General features: G+C 41.6%; 1 protein-coding gene across 2 annotated transcripts; it reads left to right on the forward strand.

Moving 5' to 3' along the window:
- Positions 1-5,423: 5,423 nt before the first annotated feature.
- On the forward strand, positions 5,424-20,344 carry LOC135510653 (gastrula zinc finger protein XlCGF57.1-like). 2 transcript variants are annotated; one of them, XM_064931742.1, is made up of 8 exons: positions 5,424-5,721; positions 6,094-6,296; positions 6,620-6,721; positions 6,829-6,924; positions 9,637-9,747; positions 9,954-10,074; positions 10,881-11,198; positions 14,362-20,344. In XM_064931742.1, the coding sequence occupies exons 1-8, from the start codon at positions 5,700-5,702 to the stop codon at positions 15,372-15,374; spliced, it is 1,986 nt and encodes a 661-aa protein (XP_064787814.1). In that variant the 5' UTR covers positions 5,424-5,699; the 3' UTR covers positions 15,375-20,344. The 2 variants fall into 2 exon arrangements, with proteins under 2 accessions (XP_064787814.1, XP_064787815.1); XM_064931743.1 differs by lacking the exons at positions 5,424-5,721; positions 6,094-6,296; positions 6,620-6,721 and adding an exon at positions 8,108-8,284 and having other exon boundaries at positions 6,847-6,924.
- The last annotated feature ends 1,119 nt before the right edge of the window (positions 20,345-21,463 follow it).

The following is a 21,463-nucleotide window of genomic DNA, read 5'->3' on the forward strand; positions in this document are numbered from 1 at the left end:
AAACAGCTTGCCCATAGGACGCCATAATGCGGTTGTGAGGTTGTTTGGATGTACTGCCAAATTCTCTAAAATAACGTTGGAGGTGGCTTATGGTAGAGAAATTAACATTCAATTCTCTGGCAACAGCTCTGGTGGACATTCCTGCAGTCAACATGCCAATTGCACGCTCCCTCAACTTGAGACATCTGTGGCATTGTGTTGTGTGACAACACTGCACATGTTAGAGTGACTTTTTATTGTCCCCATCACAAGGTGCACCTGTGTAATGGTCGTGGTGTTTAATCATGCCACACCTATCGGATGGATGGATTATCTTGGCAAAGGAGAAATGCTCACTAACAGGGATGTAAACAAATTTGTGCACATCATTTTTGAGAAATAAGCTTTTTGTACATGTAGAACATTTCTGGGATCTTTTATTTCAGCTCATGAAACATGGGGCCAACACTTTACATGTTGTGTTTATATTTTTGTTCAGTGTAGGACTTGTTTCAATTGTTTAGCTGCCTTTGTATGAAACGTTTGACCTAAGAGTTCCCAAAATACTGCACTGTAAGCAACACACAAATTCTCAGATAAAGAAGTTGAGGTACTTGTGGCAGAGATGTCCTTTAACCAAGCCTTGACATTGTCCACAAACACCATAGCCAAAAGGGACATATTCTCAGGAACCTCTGGCTTGTAAAATTACACAATCGTGATCATAACCTCCTTAGCGGTAGAGTCTAGTTGAAGCTGAATGATCCATAAGAGCCATCATAGGTCTGGATCTTTCTCTTTGACCTCTATGAAGAGCCGCTTCTGGTGAAATGGCCCCTGGAATACAAAAATACTTTTGAAGAAACATTTTTAGCTTGCTCTAGATTCTCCTCTTTTGACTCAATCTGAGCTTTTAGTGGCCAAAATTCGAGAGTAAAACAGCATATTCTGCAACATTTTAACGTGCCACCAGGACAGCTTTCCCTTTTGTCAAATCTGATTGTTTGTGATATGAAGTGTATCACACAAACAACTCCATAATTCCAGAGGCCTCAGAACCCACATTAACTGTAGTAGATAAATGTTCTTCTGACATAGCTGGCAGATTTGTTTGACTGGCCAGATTACTTGAAGTCTCGGGTCTGCCAGCAGACATTTGTACAGTTAGACTTCTGCTAGACCTAATGAGAACTATGCTAATAGCTTCAGACTTCAGGTCAACACTCGTTTCTCAATGGTTGACATTGCATTTCTGGAGCTTTTTTGACTCAACATGCAGCCAGAGGATAAGGCTCTTCAAGAGATTTGTTTCTCTGATGTGTATTGTTCCAGATTAAGACCAACACAATTAAAACCACCAACTTGATGCCTAAATTTGTACTTTGTGTGCAACATTATTCTAAACGCATCCACTGATTCTTGCTGGCATTCTTCGGAGTCAGCCATAACAGCCATTACCTCCTGGCAACGGTGCAAGAGAAGCCTCAATGTCCATATTCTACTTAGATGGATTGGTCTTGCCTTGAGGTGTGGCCTGTCCAGTGACTCCAATCCTCCGCAGCTTTGCAGAGATAACTAACACCACCTTCTGGGCAGCCTGCATGGCATATCGCCTGCCAGTATCACACAACACTGGGATTGATTTACCTGAGCTGGAACAGGAGATGATCAGTGAGATGTCAGAGTTAACCTGACTCACGATATCTCTGACCACAGATCTGGTCAATCAAGGTGAGCAAAAAGAGCAGGATTGATCTCCCAGAACCTGAAGAATTGTACCCTCTGTGATCCCAAAGATGGCACTAAAAGGATCTATCAGTCGAGCCTCTCCATGTGCCCTCTGCAACAAGTCTTGGAACTTGAAAACAAAACAGTTGCTCAATCTTGTCTAATGTTTAACTACTCATCTCCACAAATTAATACTTTGAATTCAACTACATCACAATAATTGTAATATTTAGTTCTCTATAGATGTGGTGTCTGCCTTCCTACTTCACCATAAAAACAGTAGTTCTTGATCTATTCATTCTTGGAACTGTCAAATGCTGTGTAATGTGTGGAAAAAATTCCCCTGAATTGAGTATGTAAACAGTGATGAGATTATCTGGGTCAGGCACTCAGTTGCAATGTGGTTGGTAAACATACCTTCTAGAAGAAGTAATATTGTAATGTTGCGTGCCACTGCCACTCACCCTCAATTCTCTGCTGTTGTAACTCTGTGTTCACACATCAACTCCAGGCTCTGCTCAAATTCAGTGGATGAGGGGTAGGGAGTCTTGACCCGTTGACTAAACTGCTTCTCTAGCAGCACCAAGCTTTAATATGTGTTCAAGGGCCGGGATGAGGATCTCTATATGGGAAGAACTGTTTTTGCTATCTTCCAAGCACATTTTGGCAAGGTGTACTTTGGTCATCTGTTTCAATACAAAAAATAATTATATTTATTTTTGAGAGGATGTTGTGTCAAGTGCTTAGTTAGTCGATATGACAAACTTTAATGTTAAACTTTCTATCAAATAATCGCACATCAAATGTTGACAGAAACTTACAGGAGATCAAATTCCCTCCTGAATCACTTTCCACTGCCTGATAAAGACAAGTAAACATGTTCAGTTGTTTTGTACTGGTTTCAGACAGGTTTGTTGTATATTGAAAGATTTTGATTATACCAACAGTATCAGTGAGATTCGTCATGAAATTGATGAGGATTGGGAAGTAGACGTCATTTTCCATTCCTGTGGGGTGAAGTAAACTCTTGCGTAATAAATGATTATCCCTAATGTGGAACATCAAGTCAAGCAGTCCATTATTTAGCCAATACAAGAACAGATAGATTAAAACCGAGCAAATGACCAGAGGACCAATCGTACCTTCCTCTCTTTCTTCAGCTGAGCAACTGGCTCTTCTTCCTTTACCTCCTCCTCCATTCGTTTCTCTTGGTGACATTCTTCCAATTAAGTGTTGTTAAAATCACCATAGCACGTACAGTGTTCATGAAGACATTGTAAAAATGTTCATGTTTTTTCCTCTGTAACACAAAGCTGCACAAACTAGACCTAACTCCTTTTCGTCTGCCATTGAATCAAGTTGTAAAACAAAAAAGTGCAGAAATTTGTATTTTAGGCTAGGCCATCTTGACACGTCCGAACCACGGACACAGTCTGCCTGAACTGTCTGAACTGCAGCAGCCAAAGTAGCCTACGGACAAATTTATGTTGACCATGATGTCATAATTATGTCATAGTGGACATAAACTGTGAACCCGGTGTCGTGTCTTTGGCTATGCCAGATTAAGTGATATGACATGCTATTCTATAAAATCCTTTCTCCGTAATTAATATTACCTGATTGAGCTAATCATGTAAATGTAATTAACTAAAGAGTCGGGGCACCACAAAATACTATTTATAGAGCTGTTATCTTCCGAATAATCGCTTAAAGACCTAGTAATATTTTACATCAATAGCAGTCAATATTAATCGTCATCTTAATTCAGTCTCATCTGAAAGTTGTAAATTCTTGGTTATCTTCACGAACCCTGGCTAACAAGTTGAATCAGCAATACAAAATTGGGTTTAATTATTTATTTACTAAATACCTAACTAATCACACAGAATTACATATACAAAGAATGATCTAATCCAAATGCCTTATGGAAAGTTGGGTCACAGAGCAAAATACAATAGGTTTCAACCAGTTCCGGTGCGTGGGTAAAATTACCGGAGAAAGCCAGAAAAATAAGCCATATTACAACCTATGTGTTGTGATAATTGCATTGTTTGCTCTATAACTTGTTAGTTAATATGCATTGCCAGCGTGATATAGGCCTAAGTCCGAGACAATAAGAAGACACAGTGGCAGAATAAATTCAACCACACCTTTGTTTCATCACAAAACAAAAGAGTAACATCTGTCGGATGGAATCCACAAAGGATATTGCATGTAAAAAACAGTTGCATGGTAAATCAAGTTAATGTTTCCGAAATGTTCATGGTAATGATTTATTTATCTCTCTCTCTGTGTGTGTGTGTGTGTGTGTGTGTGTGTGTGTGTGTGTGTGTGTGTGTGTGTGTGTGTGTGTGTGTGTGTGTGTGTGTGTGTGTGTGTGTAAAGAACATGTTGACTCACCCTACTTGTAGAGAAATGCCAATGCCATCCTCCTCTCATGTTACCGAAAAGGTCTATGACTCTGTCGTAAAGTACACACTTTAAGTTTTTGTTGTCCTAGGCTACCTGGATAAAGCTGGTTGCTCGCTAGCCTAACTTCCTTTCATGGGCAACGATGAACCAGCTAGTTAACATTAGCCTACTGCATCTAGCTACATATTGAACTTCCATCCTCTCAGGCCAGGGGCACAATGTAGGAATTTATGGTTGGATCAGAATTAGCATTATAATCATTGGCCAGTACGGAGAATGAAGTAAAACCACAAGTCCAAATCCCTATCTCACTTCCATGGCTAATTTAGGAAAGGACCATTTTAGCAAGCTAGTTAGCCACTGGAGGAAAACAACACAACGAGATGCAACAATTCAAGTTTTTTCTGTCAATGGCATTTGACTTGAATGTGATTGGTGTGAAGCCACTTCCAAACGGTCTTCCCTTGACACTTTTTTTGCGGGGGGCTAGGACCATTCACCATTCATTTGGTCTCCTCTTTATTAAGGGAAGCCAAATTCCCCCTTGTTTCAATGCGATGGGCGGCAACAATATCATACTCTTTTTGACCAGACAGCATCAGATAGATGGGCTACACATACAGACACAGAGGGGCGCTGTTTCGCTCACTCGCTTTCTCCAGTGAGACAGACACATTCTGCCTCTTGCAAATTGAAGGAAAATTATGAAACAGAGAGGAAAGATTAATTATTTTTGCGTGTTATAATTGTGATTATTGTAACTATTGCAATATATTTTTATTATTAGCCATGCAATTTCAGTTAGTTAATTAAAAGGGGTTTAGTATCTTACATTTTCTTCATCCATATTTGTGTTGAATTGCTCATGCGACTTTCTGTGGTTGGATGTAAATGGATTACGATGAATGGTTGGAAACCAAACTCGTCCTGGACATATTAACACGTCAATGTATGTTGTACGTGGTATCCTTTGATGAGGCCCCCAAAAATGCTACCTATTCTATATCGCCCCCTCAATAACACAGTTGTGCCCTAAGCATCTATCGACACGAATGTTTTGCTGGTGATAAAAAATAACATAAATGACAAACAAATATCCACATGACCTAACTTCACACGATAAAAGCGAGGCAAGAAGCTGAAGAGAGGAAATCACGATTAACAATTGAGACGGACCGCCGTTTTTCATTTGATAGATTTCTGCCTCCCTCCAGTGGTATACTTTAAATGATACACCTTGTTGGGGTCACTGGAGCGAATGGTTGGCTCTGCTGCATACCACGTGACTCACATAATGCGGAAGAAATTGAGCGTGTTGAAGAAAGCTGCAGAGACTCGTTTCAAAACATTTCTGGTTGCATAAAAAATGTACCTGCTAGTTAAAATGGTTATGACAAGCCGAGAATAGTAGTTCAGAAAATAGTAAAACCATGACTTGTAAAACCAGGCACATTGTTTACTAGCCAGGCCAGCTGCCGGTGATGTTTTGCTGGCAATGAATAATTAGCTAGCTAACGTTTAAAATCACCCTCTGCCGCACCTGCTAGCTAATTGGAAAGTTTCCCCAAGTGAATGGGGAAATGGACCCTACAACATTTTCAGGTTTGTTGAATTGTTATGTTAATGGTTTTTATTGTCTGTAACGTCGACAAGCCTGACTCTGCCACTCTGGTAAGCTAACGGCTGGACAAATACCAATAGTCAGCTAAAATGTGCAAGGACTGACAGCCAATTCTGATCTTGTTTCACTAATTGGTGTTTTGACGAATCAGATGAGCTCTGCAAAAGATCTGAAAAGATGTGGTTGGGCAAAAGATCAGAATTGGGCTGCCTGTCTAAACGCTGCCCGTGAGACATGACACACACAATGTACTTTCAAACATATAGCCAATTTGTTTTACAAAGACTGAAATGCCACATGAAAACAGTGGAGTGTACTAACATGAGCTGTCTAAATTCCTCCTCTGGTGACAGGTCCCCATCTCCCTCTATCCTCCCTGCGTCTCCTGGTGCCACCACTACGTCTGATGTCTGCATCCATGTGGCAAGTGGCACAGCAGCGTAACGTGATGCAGTATGGGAAGCTGGAGGAGTTTGTGACTCTGGTGACAGAGATTGTTCCGGAGCTCCTGACGCTCAAGCAGAGGGTCCAACTCATCCTGGGACTGAGAGCGAGGGTGAGACAGGTGGAAGTGTTGAGGGTTAGGAATGGTGTACGCTGTAGGGTCAAGAGAATAACATTAAAAAAAGTCTACCACTTAAGTATGATGAAAGGGGTTACCTAGTCATTTGCACGACTGAATGTATTCAACCGAGATGTGTCTATCGCGTTTAACCTAACCCCTTGTCTCTGATTCAGAGGGATGCAGACAGAAGATCGCTCTCATCACAATTTACTCATCTGTTCACTCATGATCAGTTACATATTTGACTCTGTTTGTTTCCTCAGTATATAAATTGTGCAGGCAACTGTTATTAATGCATACATCTTCTGTGTCAGCTGGTTCTTGAATTGTGTCGTGGTGTGGAGTCTAACCCAGCTGGCTACAAAACTATCCAGCCACACCTGGACAGAATCCATTCATGCACAACACATAAAGGGGTAAGTAACCTGTAATATGTGTAAAACACACCAGTCTGGTAATGGCAAGTCTACATTACCTAGTTCTCATTGTAGATGGTTGTTTTGTGTGTGATGTACATATTCAGAGCGAAGACAAGGACGTGGAGGCCTCAAAGGATAACTTTGTGGAGCTTGTCCAAACTCTGCTAGAAGACTCAATGAAGAGGGAACATTTTTTTCAGGTGAGATGGCTAACATCTTTGTCATAAATCCCTCTTTCAAATCAAATTAAAGTTTATTTGTCACGTGCGCCGAATACAACGGGTGTAGACCTTTCAGTGAAATGCTTACTTACAGGCTCTTACCAACAGTGCAAAAAAGGTATTAGGTGAACAATAGATAAGTAAAGAAATAGGGAAAAATAACAGTAGCGAGGCTACATACAGTAGCAAGGCTAGATACTGGCACCGGTTAGTCAGGCTGATTGAGGTAGTATGTACATGTAGATATGGTTAAAGGGACTATGCATATATGATGAACAGAGAGTAGCAGTAGCTTAAAAGAGGGGTTGGTGGGTGGTGGGACACAATGCAGATAGCCCGGTTAGCCAATGTGCGGGAGCAGTGGTTGGTAGGCCCAATTGTGGTAGTATGTACATGAATGTATAGTTAAAGTGACTATGCATATATGATAAACAGAGAAAAGCAGCAGTGTAAAAGATGGGGGTGGGGGGGGGGTGCACACAATGCAAATAGTCCAGGTAGCCATTTGATTACCTGTTCTGGAGTCTTATGGCTTGGGGGTAAAAACTGTTGAGAAGCCTTTTTGTCCTTGGCACTTGGCACTCCGGTACCGCTTGCCATGCAGTAGTAGACAGAACAGTCTATGACTGGGATGGCTGGGGTCTTTGAAAATTTTTAGGGCCTTCCCCTGGATGGCAGGCAGCTTAGCCCCAGTGATGTACTGGGCCGTACGCACTACCCTCTGTAGTGCCTTGTGGTCAGAGGCCGAGCAATTACCGTACCAGGCAGTGATGCAACCAGTCAGTATGCACTCGATGTTGCAGCTGTAGAACCTTTTGAGGATCTCAGGACCCATGCCAAGTCTTTCTGGTTTCCTGAGGGGGAATAGGCTTTGTCGTGCCCTCTTCACGACTATCTTGGTGTGTTTGGACCATTCTAGTTTGTTGGTGATGTGGACACCACGGAACTTACAGCTCTCAACCTGCTCCGCTACAGCCCTGTCATTGAGAATGGGGGCGTGCTCGGTCCTCCTTTTCCTCTAGTCCACAATCATCTCCTTTGTCTTGGTTACGTTGAGGGATAGGTTGTTATTCTGGCACCACACGGCCAGGTCTCTGACCTCCTTCCTATAGGGTTTCTCGTCGTTGTCAGTGATCAGGCCTACCACTGTTGTCGTCTGCAGACTTAATGATGGTGTTGGAGTTGTGCCTGGCCATGCAGTCGTGGGTGAACAGGAGGGGACTGAGCATGCACCCCTGGGGGGCTCCAGTGTTGGGGATCAGCGTGGCAGATGTTGCTACCTACCCTCACCACCTGGGGGCGGCCCGTCAGGAAATCCAGGATCCAGTTGCAGAGGGAGGTGTTTATCCCAGGATCCTTTGCTTAGTGATGAGCTTTGAGGGTACTAATGATGTTGAACGCTGAGCTGTAGTCAATGAATAGCATTCTTACATATGTGTTCCTTTTGTCCAGGTGGGAGGGCAGTGTAGAGTACAATAGAGATTGCATCATTTCTAGGGGCGGCAGGGTAGCCTGGTGGTTAGAGCGTTGGACTCGTAACCGGAAAGTTGCGAGTTCAAACCCCCGAGCTGACAAGGTACAAATCTGTTGTGAACAGGCAGTTAACAGGCGGTTAACCCACTGTTCCCAGGCCGTCATTGAAAATAAGAATTTGTTCTTAACTGACTTGCCTGGTTAAATAAAGGTAAAATTAAAAAATTAAAAATCATCTGTGGACCTGTTTGGGCGGTATGCAAATTATAGTGGGTCTAGGGTTTCTGGGATAATGATGTTGAGCCATGTTGAGCCTTTCAAAGCACTTCATGGCTACAGACGTGAGTGCTACGGGTCTGTAGTCATCTAGGCAGGTTGCCCTGGTGTTCTTGGGCACAGGGACTATGGTGGTCGGCTTGAAACATATTGGTATTACAGACACAATCAGGGACATGTTGAAAATGTCAGTGAAGGCACCTGCCAGTTGGTCAGCACATGCCCGGAGCACTCGTCCTGGAAATCCGTCTGGCCCTGCAGCCTTGTGAATGTTGACCTGTTTAAAGGTCTTACTCACATTGGCTACGGAGAGCGTGATCACACAGTCGTCCGGAACAGCTGATGCTCTCATGCATGCCCCAGGGTTGCTTGTCTCGAAGCAAGCATAGGAGTAATTTAGCTCGTCTGGTAGGCTCGTGTCACTGGGCAGCTCGCGGCTGTGCTTCCTTTTGTAGTCTGTAATAGCTTGCAGGTCCTGCCACATAAGGCGAGCGTTGGAGCCGGTGTAGTACGATTCAATCTTAGTCCTGTATTGATGCTTTGCCTGTTTGATGGTTCGTCGCAAGGCATAGCAGGAGTTCTTATAAGCTTCTGGGTTAGAGTCCCGCATCTTGAAAGCGTCAGCTCTACCCTTTAGCTCAGTGCGAATGTTGCCTGTAATCCATGGCCTCTGGATAGAATTGTGGTCTGATTTACCAAACGGAGGGTGAGGGAGAGCTTTGTACATGTCTCTGTGTGTGAGTACAGGTGATCTAGAATTATTTTCCCTCTGGTTGCACATTTAACATTTTGTTCGAAATTGGGTAGAACTGATTTAAGTTTCCCTGCATTAAAGTATGACTTTAATAGTATGACTTCATGGCAAATATTGAATATGATTACATTTCTACATATGCCTTGGCTAAAACCACATGACTCTCCCTTTCTACCTCTGTGTTAAAGGAGGTGTTCCCTGTACAGTACAGCACTAGGTATGACACAGCGCTACAGATACTGGTGTGGCAGTTCTTTGACAGACTGGAAGAGATGCTGCCAGTGCCCAGCTTTACACAGGTACTGACTCCATCTCCATCCTATTAGATCATCTAAAACATGTTGGCGTTCATTTGTACACTTGCTTAAAGTGTAGGATTTATTTTCATTTTAAAGGACCCTATTCCATGAATGAATAAACAACGGGGTAGTGGCTAGGGGTCATGTGTGATTGGACAGCACTTTTCTCTGTTCTGCAGACACACTTATTCTTCTCTCCCTCTCAGACAGCATCCATTCTCAACCTGACCCCTACTGACCTGGAAGAGTGTCAGCAGTCTTTCTCTGATCCTGAGCATCTGAAAACACTGCTGCAGCATCATAGAAATCTGGGGCACCTAAAAAAAGGTTAGGATCCCTCGGGTGATCTATTTGAACTTGTTAACCTCTGGGTGAAATACCTGTGGAGATTCTCCTGAAAGAGAATGTGGAATTATTTGGATTCTCTCTCTGGCTCGGTTTCCATCCAATTGGCGAAAGATTTTCATGTGAATATTCAAAAATCTGCATAAAGAAAATGTGGTGTTTCCACCAAACTGTGTTAATGCGGATATCTAAGTCAGTGGGTGATGATGCAGTACACACACACTATACTTTTGGTTTTCATGTACCGATTAAACATCTAAAGTTCAATGTGTTTCCATCGCATTTTCAACATCACTGATAGTTTTGTCACAAATGTGCCAGACAACAGCTCGCAGGTGCAGGTAGGCTAGTCTACATGATAATATTATGCTTAAGAGCAAGGAATATTTTTTTAATGGCAGCTTAACATTGACCATGTCACCACCTATATTTATTGGAAAGGAGCATCAAGCTCAGCACTGGGCATTTTCATTACCCTGTGAAGTTCATTTATTTAATGTTGCTTAATAAACTGCATGGTTTCCCGAGTTGTAGTGGGAAGACCACACACCATAACACATGACCAAGTTTACTTCGATTTGGTGGTTACTATATCAATATTTGTGCAAAAAGACATTTCTCCCATAATACATACACTCCCATAATACATTGTGCACCAAAAACTCCCACCATGTCAAACGAACAAATTATCTATGTCCATTTATAAAAAAGAGCTGTACTGATTTTACATTTTATATACGGTATGACTTGCATAAAAACTGTGGATGTAAACATGTTTTCTCTTCCAGATTTTTTGTTCTATGACTCTGATAACATCCTGTCCACGTTGTCCTTCCTCGCTCCCTCACTGAAGTCTAAACATACCAAAAGAGGCATAGAAGAAGGCACGGTGAAGAACGAGAGCGATGTGAGGAGAAAGGGAGAGAAGGAAGAGGCTGAAGGACCGAAAGAACAGGAGAGTGGCGAGGAGGGACAGCAAGAAGTCAGTGGGGAGGACAAATACGCCAATGAGGGAAGTGATGAGTGCACTGAAAGACTGGAAGAGGCTGGGGAATCCTCTGGGAACTCTGGGCAGCAGAAACAGCCATCATTAGTAGGCATCAATGGTAAGGAAATTCAGGGTGGAATACATTGCATACATCCATACACTGGCGAACTGAGTTGGTGAAGTTGATTACTTTGTCCAGTAGTAGAGTGGGGTCAGTAGTAGGGCTGTTGCGGTGACTGTATTAACGCCACATCGGCATTCACGAGTCATGAAGGTTCCACGTGACCGCTTAGTCACGGTAATTAGGCTTCTCCAAGCTCTGATGCTGCTGCTGGTCATTAGTAGCCTACCAAACTTGCTATCTGCCTTGTACTCAGCACTCTATTATCCCTCTAATCATCCTGATATCAATGCAAATCTAATCAAAAATCTAATCAAACACTCCATGAGCTCATGTTGCGCAACATTTCTATAGGCTATGTAATTGCTCAAGAAAATAGAGTGATGGCCTCTACAAAAAAGAGGAGGATCCCATCAGCTTTCTATAGGTCAGGCCTACTATTTATTTCTCCACTTTCCTAATATAAAGCCAATTGCATATACAGTGCCTTGCAAAAGTATTCGGCCCCCTTGATCTTTGCGACCTTTTGCCACATTTCAGGCTTCAAACATAAAGATATAAAACTGTATTTTTTTTGTGAAGAATCAACAAGTGGTACACAATCATGAAGTGGAACGACATTTATTGGATATTTCAAACTTTTTTAACAAATCAAAAACTGAAAAATTGGGCGTGCAAAATTATTCAGCCCCTTTACTTTCAGTGCAGCAAACTCTCTCCAGAAGTTCAGTGAGGATCTCTGAATGATCCAATGTTGACCTAAATGACTAATGATGATAAATACAATCCACCTGTGTGTAATCAAGTCTCCGTATAAATGCACCTGCACTGTGATAGTCTCAGAGGTCCGTTAAAAGCGCAGAGAGCATCATGAAGAACAAGGAACACACCAGGCAGGTCCGAGATACTGTTGTGAAGAAGTTTAAAGCCGGATTTGGATACAAAAAGATTTCCCAAGCTTTAAACATCCCAAGGAGCACTGTGCAAGCGATAATATTGAAATGGAAGGAGTATCAGACCACTGCAAATCTACCAAGACCTGGCCGTCCCTCTAAACTTTCAGCTCATACAAGGAGAAGACTGATCAGAGATGCAGCCAAGAGGCCCATGATCACTCTGGATGAACTGCAGAGATCTACAGCTGAGGTGGGAGACACTGTCCATAGGACAACAATCAGTCGTATATTGCACAAATCTGGCCTTTACGGAAGAGTGGCAAGAAGAAAGCCATTTCTTAAAGATATCCATAAAAAGTGTCGTTTAAAGTTTGCCACAAGCCACCTGGGAGACACACCAAACATGTGGAAGAAGGTGCTCTGGTCAGATGAAACCAAAATGGAACTTTTTGGCAACAATGCAAAACGTTATGTTTGGCGTAAAAGCAACACAGCTCATCACCCTGAACACACCATACCCACTGTCAAACATGGTGGTGGCAGCATCATGGTTTGGGCCTGCTTTTCTTCAGCAGGGACAGGGAAGATGGTTACAATTGATGGGAAGATGGATGGAGCCAAATACAGGACCATTCTGGAAGAAAACCTTATGGAGTCTGCAAAAGACCTGAGACTGGGACGGAGATTTGTCTTCCAACAAGACAATGATCCAAAACATAAAGCAAAATCTACAATGGAATGGTTCAAAAATAAACATATCCAGGTGTTAGAATGGCCAAGTCAAAGTCCAGACCTGAATCCAATCGAGAATCTGTGGAAAGAACTGAAAACTGCTGTTCACAAATGCTCTCCATCCAACCTCACTGAACTCGAGCTGTTTTGCAAGGAGGAATGGGAAAAAATTTCAGTCTCTCGATGTGCAAAACTTATAGAGACATACCCCAAGCGACTTACAGCTGTAATCGCAGCAAAAGGTGGCGCTACAAAGTATTAACTTAAGGGGGCTGAATAATTTTGCACGCCCAATTTTTCAGTTTTTGATTTGTTAAAAAAGTTTGAAATATCCAATAAATGTCGTTCCACTTCATGATTGTGTCCCACTTGTTGTTGATTCTTCACAAAAAACAGTTTTATATCTTTTATGTTTGAAGCCTGAAATGTGGCAAAAGGTCGCAAAGTTCAAGGGGTCGAATACTTTCGCAAGGCACTGTATTTACAACAGGAGTATAGCCTACCTGGATGGGATAAAAATTAACCACGTGAAAAGCGTCCTCCATTTGCTATTAAGGTGTATAGATGACATGTGCTTTTTCGATACAGGTGCATGATAATGGTCCATTCTAAATCAAAACAAATTTCACACATATTATATGTGAAGACAAGATTAAATCAAGAACATTCTGATGGGTGACAATATTAGCCCATCACTTGATGAATGTATGATGCCCAGCTTAAGAAACAATGCATTATTGTTTATTTTTTTTGCGACTTTTTCGAATCATAGTTGTTCACTTCATGTAGCCTAGCACATATGCCTATGTTTAAATAAGGTTTGTAATCACAACTAAAGTGGCCAAATAACTTAAAATTAAGCACATCAATCTTCTTTACAAAGGGTGTAGACCCTAACTGGCAGACAGAAGCAGCACGTGAGTTTCAAATTTGGGGAAGATAATTTTCACCATTTAAAAATGCATTTTTATAATGAAATCAGTACATGCATAATTGCATTTGCAGTCACTTTTGATAATGGTGTGTTCCTGCTAATGCAACATTCGCGCTTATAGCGTACTACCATGTGCGCATTACTGCGCTTATAATGTGAAGGAATATCCTAATAGCATAGCCACATCAGGACCTAACATAAGGACAACTCTGTATGCTATTCTGTTCTTCTGAAATAGACTACATTTTCTTCATATCATGTTTCTTTAGACCTGTCTAAAATAAATCATGGATTTATTGTGAAGGTGTAGGCTATATTACATGGATTAATAAGACTTTATTTACTTGACAATCATCAGCTGACAATTTTGTGACCGCGACAGCCCTAGTCGTTAGTCACTTTTATTTGAAGCATTTCTTAATGTACAGCTCCACTAGTTTTGGTCTATTCAGTGCACAGATTCTATAATTGCACAGATTTCTGCATGAATAAAATCGAAATCTTTATATTATCGCCACATCGGCTACTGACAACAATCTGCAATGGAACTTTGAACTCACCAGTCCTTATTTCACCCTCCTGTGTTTTCTACCTGCAGGACAAGCTAAAGCCAAGCCCCCCCAGTCCCAGGGCTTTTCCTGCTCACAGTGCCAGTTCTCCAACAGGAGATGGCTCACCCTTCAGAAGCACATCAAGAAGAACCATCCAAAGGAGGACCGTGGGATTGTGGACTCTGGAGAAGCTGGAGCTGAGAACAACGTCCTTCCTGTCAGTGAGACAGAAAGCTCCTCGGCCAAGAAGACCAGGAAGAACAGGTACATCTGCTCCCAGTGTGGGAAGGGTCACAAATGTTCATATGAACTGAGACGACACGAAACCGTTCACTCTGAGGTGAAGCCCTTCCATTGTGACCAGTGTGAGAAGAGATACAAAACAAAGGTGGCTCTAAAACAACACCATCGAGTTCACACTGGAGAAAGGCCATATGTTTGCTCACATTGTGGCAGAGGCTTTAGGTCTGCAGGAACTTTACAATCACATGTACGCACCCACACCGGGGAGCGACCTTTTGTCTGTTCTATATGTGGGAAGGGATTTATTCAACATCAAATACTGATAGGTCACCTTCGGTGGCATAGAGGTGAGAAGCCGTTCTTATGTACCGTTTGTGGAAAGAGTTTTAGTACTTCAGGTGCCTTGTTGGTACACTCACGAACACACACGGATGAACGCCCCAAAAGCTGTGAGCATTGTGGGAAGAGGTTTAGAAGATGTTACGATCTCACAATACATCGGCGGATCCACACGGGTGAGCGGCCGTTCTCCTGCACACAGTGCGACAAATGCTTCACGTCCCACAGCGACCTTAGCAGACACATGCGAATTCATACAGGAGAGAAACCTTACCAGTGTAAAATGTGCGATAGGAGATTCACTGAAAGCGGCAACCTGAAAGTACATCAGCGGGTTCATCGGGGAACAGCCACAAATGTACGGGTTTCAGTGTGCAATATCAGTATGGCCCACCACAAGTCACCAAGTGTGGCAAGAAAGAAGGAAAGAAAGAAAGACAATGTTCCACCACTCCTTGTTGGACAGGAGTTGCCGTAGCCACAGTGTATCATGTTCTAAGAACACACATTTTGGAACAACGTTATGATTCCCGGACCATAAAAATGTTTTTTATTTCATTTAAAGTTGACTTGCATTGTAATAACTTTCTCATAGTAGCAAGATAATTGGCTATTTTGTGATAGCGAGGCATTTAATGACAGCGTAATATGATTTCATTGGTTACTTTATTTCTCAAGGTGGTAGCTTTTCAACACCATGTATTAGGTAATCACACATACGTATTCACTGTATCCTGCCCACTCAGTCACTGAAATGAAAGCTTGTCAGTCAGGTAGGGTCGAACATTTCATAACAGATTGATACAGGAGTACTGTTATTGCAGAATTACACAGCAAGGTAATATTACATTTGTGGTGTGGCCCTCTGGACCTCATCGAAGACAGAATGTGGCCCCTGAAGAAAATGAGTTTGAGACTCCTGGTCTTGAGGGATATTGAGCTCTGTACAGGACTATGTTGGTGAAGATAGTGATGCTTGTTAGATCTATAGTTTGACTAAGGTGATTTGTCTAAACCAGTGGTTCCCAACCGGCACACTGATTTGCCTTCAGGAGCTCTCAGGTGTGCCGCAAAACTTTTCCTCATCTTGATAAAAATAAAAAATAAACTTAACACTCACTTATAAACGTGACCTGTGGAATGCACATGGAATTTTGATTTGGGAGCACTAATGCTGGTCAGATAATACATTAAATGGCACATGGTTACATCTGTGTCATTGTTTCAAATCCAGTGCACTTTTGTATCATTTTGAGGGGTGCGCATCATGAGCAAAGTCATCTATCATTGAAAAAATACAATATTTTTTTAAAGAACAAGCTAACTACTGATTTTCAGTGTACATATAGGGAAGGGACTCAACTTGTACTGCACTGACTCAGAGGACTGATTGGCTAAAATACATGGATAATAAGATGGTAGTTGGAGCTGTATAGTTACATTTCAGTGCAGCCTTTGATATTAATGATCATAATTTGTTATTGAGAACTCACTTTTGGCTTTACAATCAACGTAGGGATGGTGCCAGGTTTCCTCCAGACGTGACGCTTGGCATTCAACCTTCTATCACATGGTTGGAGAGTTACTTATCTATCCAATAGAACTCAGTATTCTTCAATGGAAGCTTCTCTAACATACAGTGGGAAGAACAAGTATTTGATACACTGCCGATTTTTGCAGGTTTTCCTACTTACAAAGCATGTAGAGGTCTAATTTATCATAGGTACACTTCAACTGTGAGAGGTGGAATCTAAAACAAAAATCCAGAAAATCACATTGTATGATTTTTAAAATTGTTTAACTTGGGTCAAACATTTTGGGTAGCCTTCCACAAGCTTCCCACAATAAGTTTGGGTGAATTTTGGCCCGTTCTTCCTGACAGCGGGTATAACTGAGACAGGTGTGTAGGCCTCCCTGCTGGCACACGCGTTCTCAGTTATGCCCACAAGTGTTTTTAATAGGATTGAGGTCAGGGCTTTGTGATGGCCACTCCAATACATTGACTTTGTTGTCCTTGAGCCATTTTGCCACAACTTGAAGTATGCTTGGGGGCATTGTCCATTTGGAAGACCCATTTGCGACCAAGCTTTAACTTCCTGACTTATGTCTTGTTGTTTCAATCCACATTTTCCTTTCTCATGATGCCATCTATTTTGTGAAGTGCACCAGTCCCTCCTGCAGCAAAGCACCCCCACAACATGATGCTGCCACCCCTGTGCTTCACGGTTGGGATGGGGTTCTTTGGTTTGCAAGTCTCACAGTTTTCCTCCAAACATAACTATGGTCATTATGGCCAAACGGTTCTATTTTTGTTTCATCAGACCAGAGGACATTTCTCCAAAAAGTATGATTTTTGTCCCCATGTGCTGTTGCAAACCGTAGTCTGGCTTTTTATGGTGGTGTTGGAGCAATGGCTTCTTCCTTGCTGAGTGGCCTTTCAGGTTATGTCAATATAGGACTCGTTTTACTGTGGATATCGATACTTTTGTTCCTGTTTCCTCCAGCATCTTCACAAGGTCCTTTGCTGTTGTTCTGGGATTGATTTGCACTTTTTGCACCAAGTATGTTCATTACTAGGAGACAGAACGCATCTCCTTCCTGAGCGGTATGACAGCTGCGTGGTCCCATGGTGTTTATACTTGCGTACTTTTGTTTGTACAGATGAATGTGGTAACTTCAGGTGTTTGGAAAATGCTCCCAAGGATAAACCAGACTTGTGGAGGTCTTCACTTTCTCTTGGCTGATCTCTTTTGATTTTCCCATGTCAAGCAAAGAGGCACTGAGGTTGAAGGTAGGCCTTGAAATACAGGTACACCGCCAATTGACTCAAATTTTGATCAGAAGCTTCTAAAGCCATGACATTTTCTGGACTTTTCCAAGCTGTTTAAAGGCACAGTCAATTTAGTGTTTATGTAAACTTCTGAACCACTGGAATTGTGATAGTGAAATAATTTGTCTGTAAACAATTGTTGGAAAAACTACTTGTCATGCACAAAGTAGATGTCCTAACAGACTTGCCAAAACAGTTTGTTAACAAGACATTTGTGAAGTAGTTGAAAAACGAGTTAACGACTCCAACCTAAGTGTATGTAAACTTCCGACTTGTATATGTGGGGTAATGCACCATAAAATGATGCTTCGGTAGCAGCCTCTTTTTCTTGGAAACAATTGCTTGAATAACCTGTGGTGTTCTGCAATTTAAGCGTTTAAAAAAAAAAATACTCTTCTCATTGGAGAAAATACAATGGTTTTACTGTAGCAACAGTAAATACCAGTGTAGATAATTTGGACAAGCTAAGTCTCCAAAGATAAGTGGTAGATTGCGAAGTAAACACCAGGACTGGATAGCATTTAACCCCAAGTCATTAGTCCTCTAACTTCTCTGCCGGAGGTTTGTTACTTTGTTCCATGTAACCATAGCTCGTTATTCTCCTGTCTTTCATTTGATGTTGTGTACTTGTTCAAGTGCAGTATTAGCAGTTTTATTTTGTGCCACAACAAAAGAAAACGAGTCTATATACAGTGAGTGCAAACGAGGTAAGTTAAGGAAATAAATTACAATATCGCAATTAAACATAGGAATGGTAGATTAGCAGAAGATGAAAGTGCAGGTAGAGATACTGGGGTGCAAATGAGCAAAATAAATAAATACCAGTATGGGGATGAGGTAGGTAGATAGATGGGCTGTTTACAGGTGCAGTGATCTGTAAGCTGCTCTGACAGCTCGTGCTTAAAGCTAGTGAGGGAGATGTGAGGTACCAAAGAGCTTTGAAAAGCTCATCAAACCAGGCAAGAGTCTGGTGACTTACAATGTATTGCATGTTTGTCAATCACAATGAAGTACTTGTGAATCACACTCCTCTGGGTCCCCAAAGCAAGCAGATAGGGTTGAAGGCTTTCCATGGCGCTCTCCAGATGCTGGTCCCAGTCTGTGACAAACTTCATTAGTTTGCTATTAAAATGAATCCCGGTTTGCAAACAGTTTGTCAATTTAAATTACAGCTACACATGATCTTAAAAGTAGTTTAGGATTAGGAATGGAGAGTGAAGAGTTAACTGTAACCTCACCTTGATAAACTTCACAATGTGGTTACTGGTGTGTCTGGCTGAGATTTTTCCTGGTCTCTTGTGGCCATGAGGTGACAGTGGACAAGGACCAAAATGGAGGACATGTCACTGTCCCATCCTGAAAGTACAAATTTTCACTGAAAGTTACATCCTTCCATTTTGCTTTCAAAAATAATGCACCCTTCCATTAGTATAATACTTTTATTCCAGCATACCATTTTCCACTTCTGTTGTGGATTCAGCATCTTTAACCAGGTCTTGCAGGTCGCCTGTCTGTGTGAGGCCACGGCATTGGTCAATAACATTCTGCTTGGAGAGAGTCGGCCACTTGTCCAGGAACTTTGCAGAGGTTGCATCACTACAATCTTGCTCAATCTGCAGACAAGATGGAATAAGTCAAGACAGAACCGTAAACGTTATGGTGTAGCACTATCGTCATGTAATATCAGTCCTAATCAGACTGTTGTAGAACAGAAAACAACTATCCTGACAGCTAAGGCAAAGCAGTTGAAGATCCACATACCATTCCTGCTAGGTCTTTGAATTGCTGTGAATATTTCAGAGGACTTCACTGGGTCATGAACCATCTTTTGGCGATAGGCGAACATCTGCTTCATCAGTGCAATGGCCTCACAACACAGGCTTTCTGTTGTTGGGCAGTTTCTGTTCCTATACAGCTTTTGGACCACCTGTAACATGGTGAAACTTTTACAGATTACTGGGTTTGTCTGCTCTATACAATATTGTGTCGTAAGATATTTATTTTTTAAAAGGCTCGGAAACGCTACAAGGATGGCCATGCATGCAGTTATGTCGCCAGATAAAGAATGAGTAGGGCAAAGTACGAGAGTCTTGTTATTAATTGTCCAAAGCAGGGATGGAGAGTGAGGTAGGTTGCAGTGGGTTTGCTGGTCAATACATATACTGAACATGTAACCACAGTAATGGTGGCCAGTAAATCGATGAATAAAAATGTAAGACAAATTAAGCAGAAATTGTAGACGTTTAATAATTTCCAACATGTCAGACCCTTTACTTCAAATGAGTATGAAACATTTCAGTGACTTTCTCTTTATCCCTGGTTGATGTACATTTCAGAGCCTCTTCAGTGTGGATGGGGTATAGCATAAATTTTCAACAACAAAGACAGCACTTCCAGTTTGTGTTCTTCACTCTGAACTCTTGTCTTCATTCCCAGGCACAGCACATTGAACCACTGTTGGCATGCAAAACATCAAATCTAAAACAAAGCGTAACACCTTATAAATAATATCAATGCAGTATGACGAATTAGCCATCAATTGTGTTAACAAAAATTGTCTTCCATGCCGTCACTGTTGTCAACAGATTATAAACATGTTAAATAAAGTTACTAACCCAGTCAGTCTTTGGTATGAATAAATGCAATGTTTTTTTAAATAAATTTCAATCATTATTTGAATATGTTGGTAACCCTTGATAATGACCTTGAAGCCCGTGTTTGGAGAATATATTGGCACGGTTTGCTGGCCCTCGACTTCGTCTCGGACGTAATAACACCTTGCCTATATATCCTCCAAACACCGGCTTCTCTGGCATTATATCATGGCATTGTTGAATACTAATTTCTGATTTGCTTGAAGGCAGTGGTGGAAAAAGTACTAAATTGCCATAATTGAGTAAGTAAACCAGACTGCACAATTTTCTTCTTTTTTTTAGACAGATAGCAGGTGCACACTCCAACACTCAGACATAGTTTACAAACTAAGCATTTGTTTAGTGAGTGCCAGATCAGATGCAGTAGTGATAACCAGGGATTGTTCTCATGGTAAGTGTGTGAATTGGACCGTTTTCCTGTCAAAATGTAAAGAGTACTTTTGGGTGTCAGGGAAAATGTATGGAGTAAAAAGTACATTATTTTCTTTAAGAATGTATTAAAGTTGGCAGACACATAAATAGCAAAGTACAGGTACCCCCCCCCCCCCCTAAAAAAAATAGTACTTAAATTATTTTTTACTTAACTACTTTATACCACTGATTGAAGGGCATTCTAGAGCATGCATTATTTCCCTATAATGCACAATATATTTGCACGGTAGAATTCAATGACTATAGTTCATTCTTCCATGTTCCATGTTTGAGCTACTTTTGAAAGCAAAAATTTAATTGAAAACATTAGCATTGTTGAATTTGATTTTTATATTAGCAAGCTAGGACTGATGGTTTAAGTTAGCTAAACTAGCAAGTCTGTTTACCAAGGCAACTATTGTTGATATCTAGTCAACTTGATAGCTACTTCAGTGGATGTTAAACATTTCTACCAGCAAATATAACACATTTCTATCGGTACATGTGTTAAATTATAGCCATGGTATAAAAGGGATAATCAACTCGGGGCTCTATGCGTTCTCTGGAAAATACTGCAACTCCATGGAAGGAGGCTAGCGCGTCCTGGAACACCTTCCACATTGTGCATTATTTTCCAGAGAACACACAGCCCCTCATTGATTATCCCCTGCC

The sequence above is a fragment of the Oncorhynchus masou genome, chromosome 23 (assembly GCF_036934945.1).
Source record: "Oncorhynchus masou masou isolate Uvic2021 chromosome 23, UVic_Omas_1.1, whole genome shotgun sequence".
Lineage (NCBI taxonomy): Eukaryota > Metazoa > Chordata > Actinopteri > Salmoniformes > Salmonidae > Oncorhynchus > Oncorhynchus masou.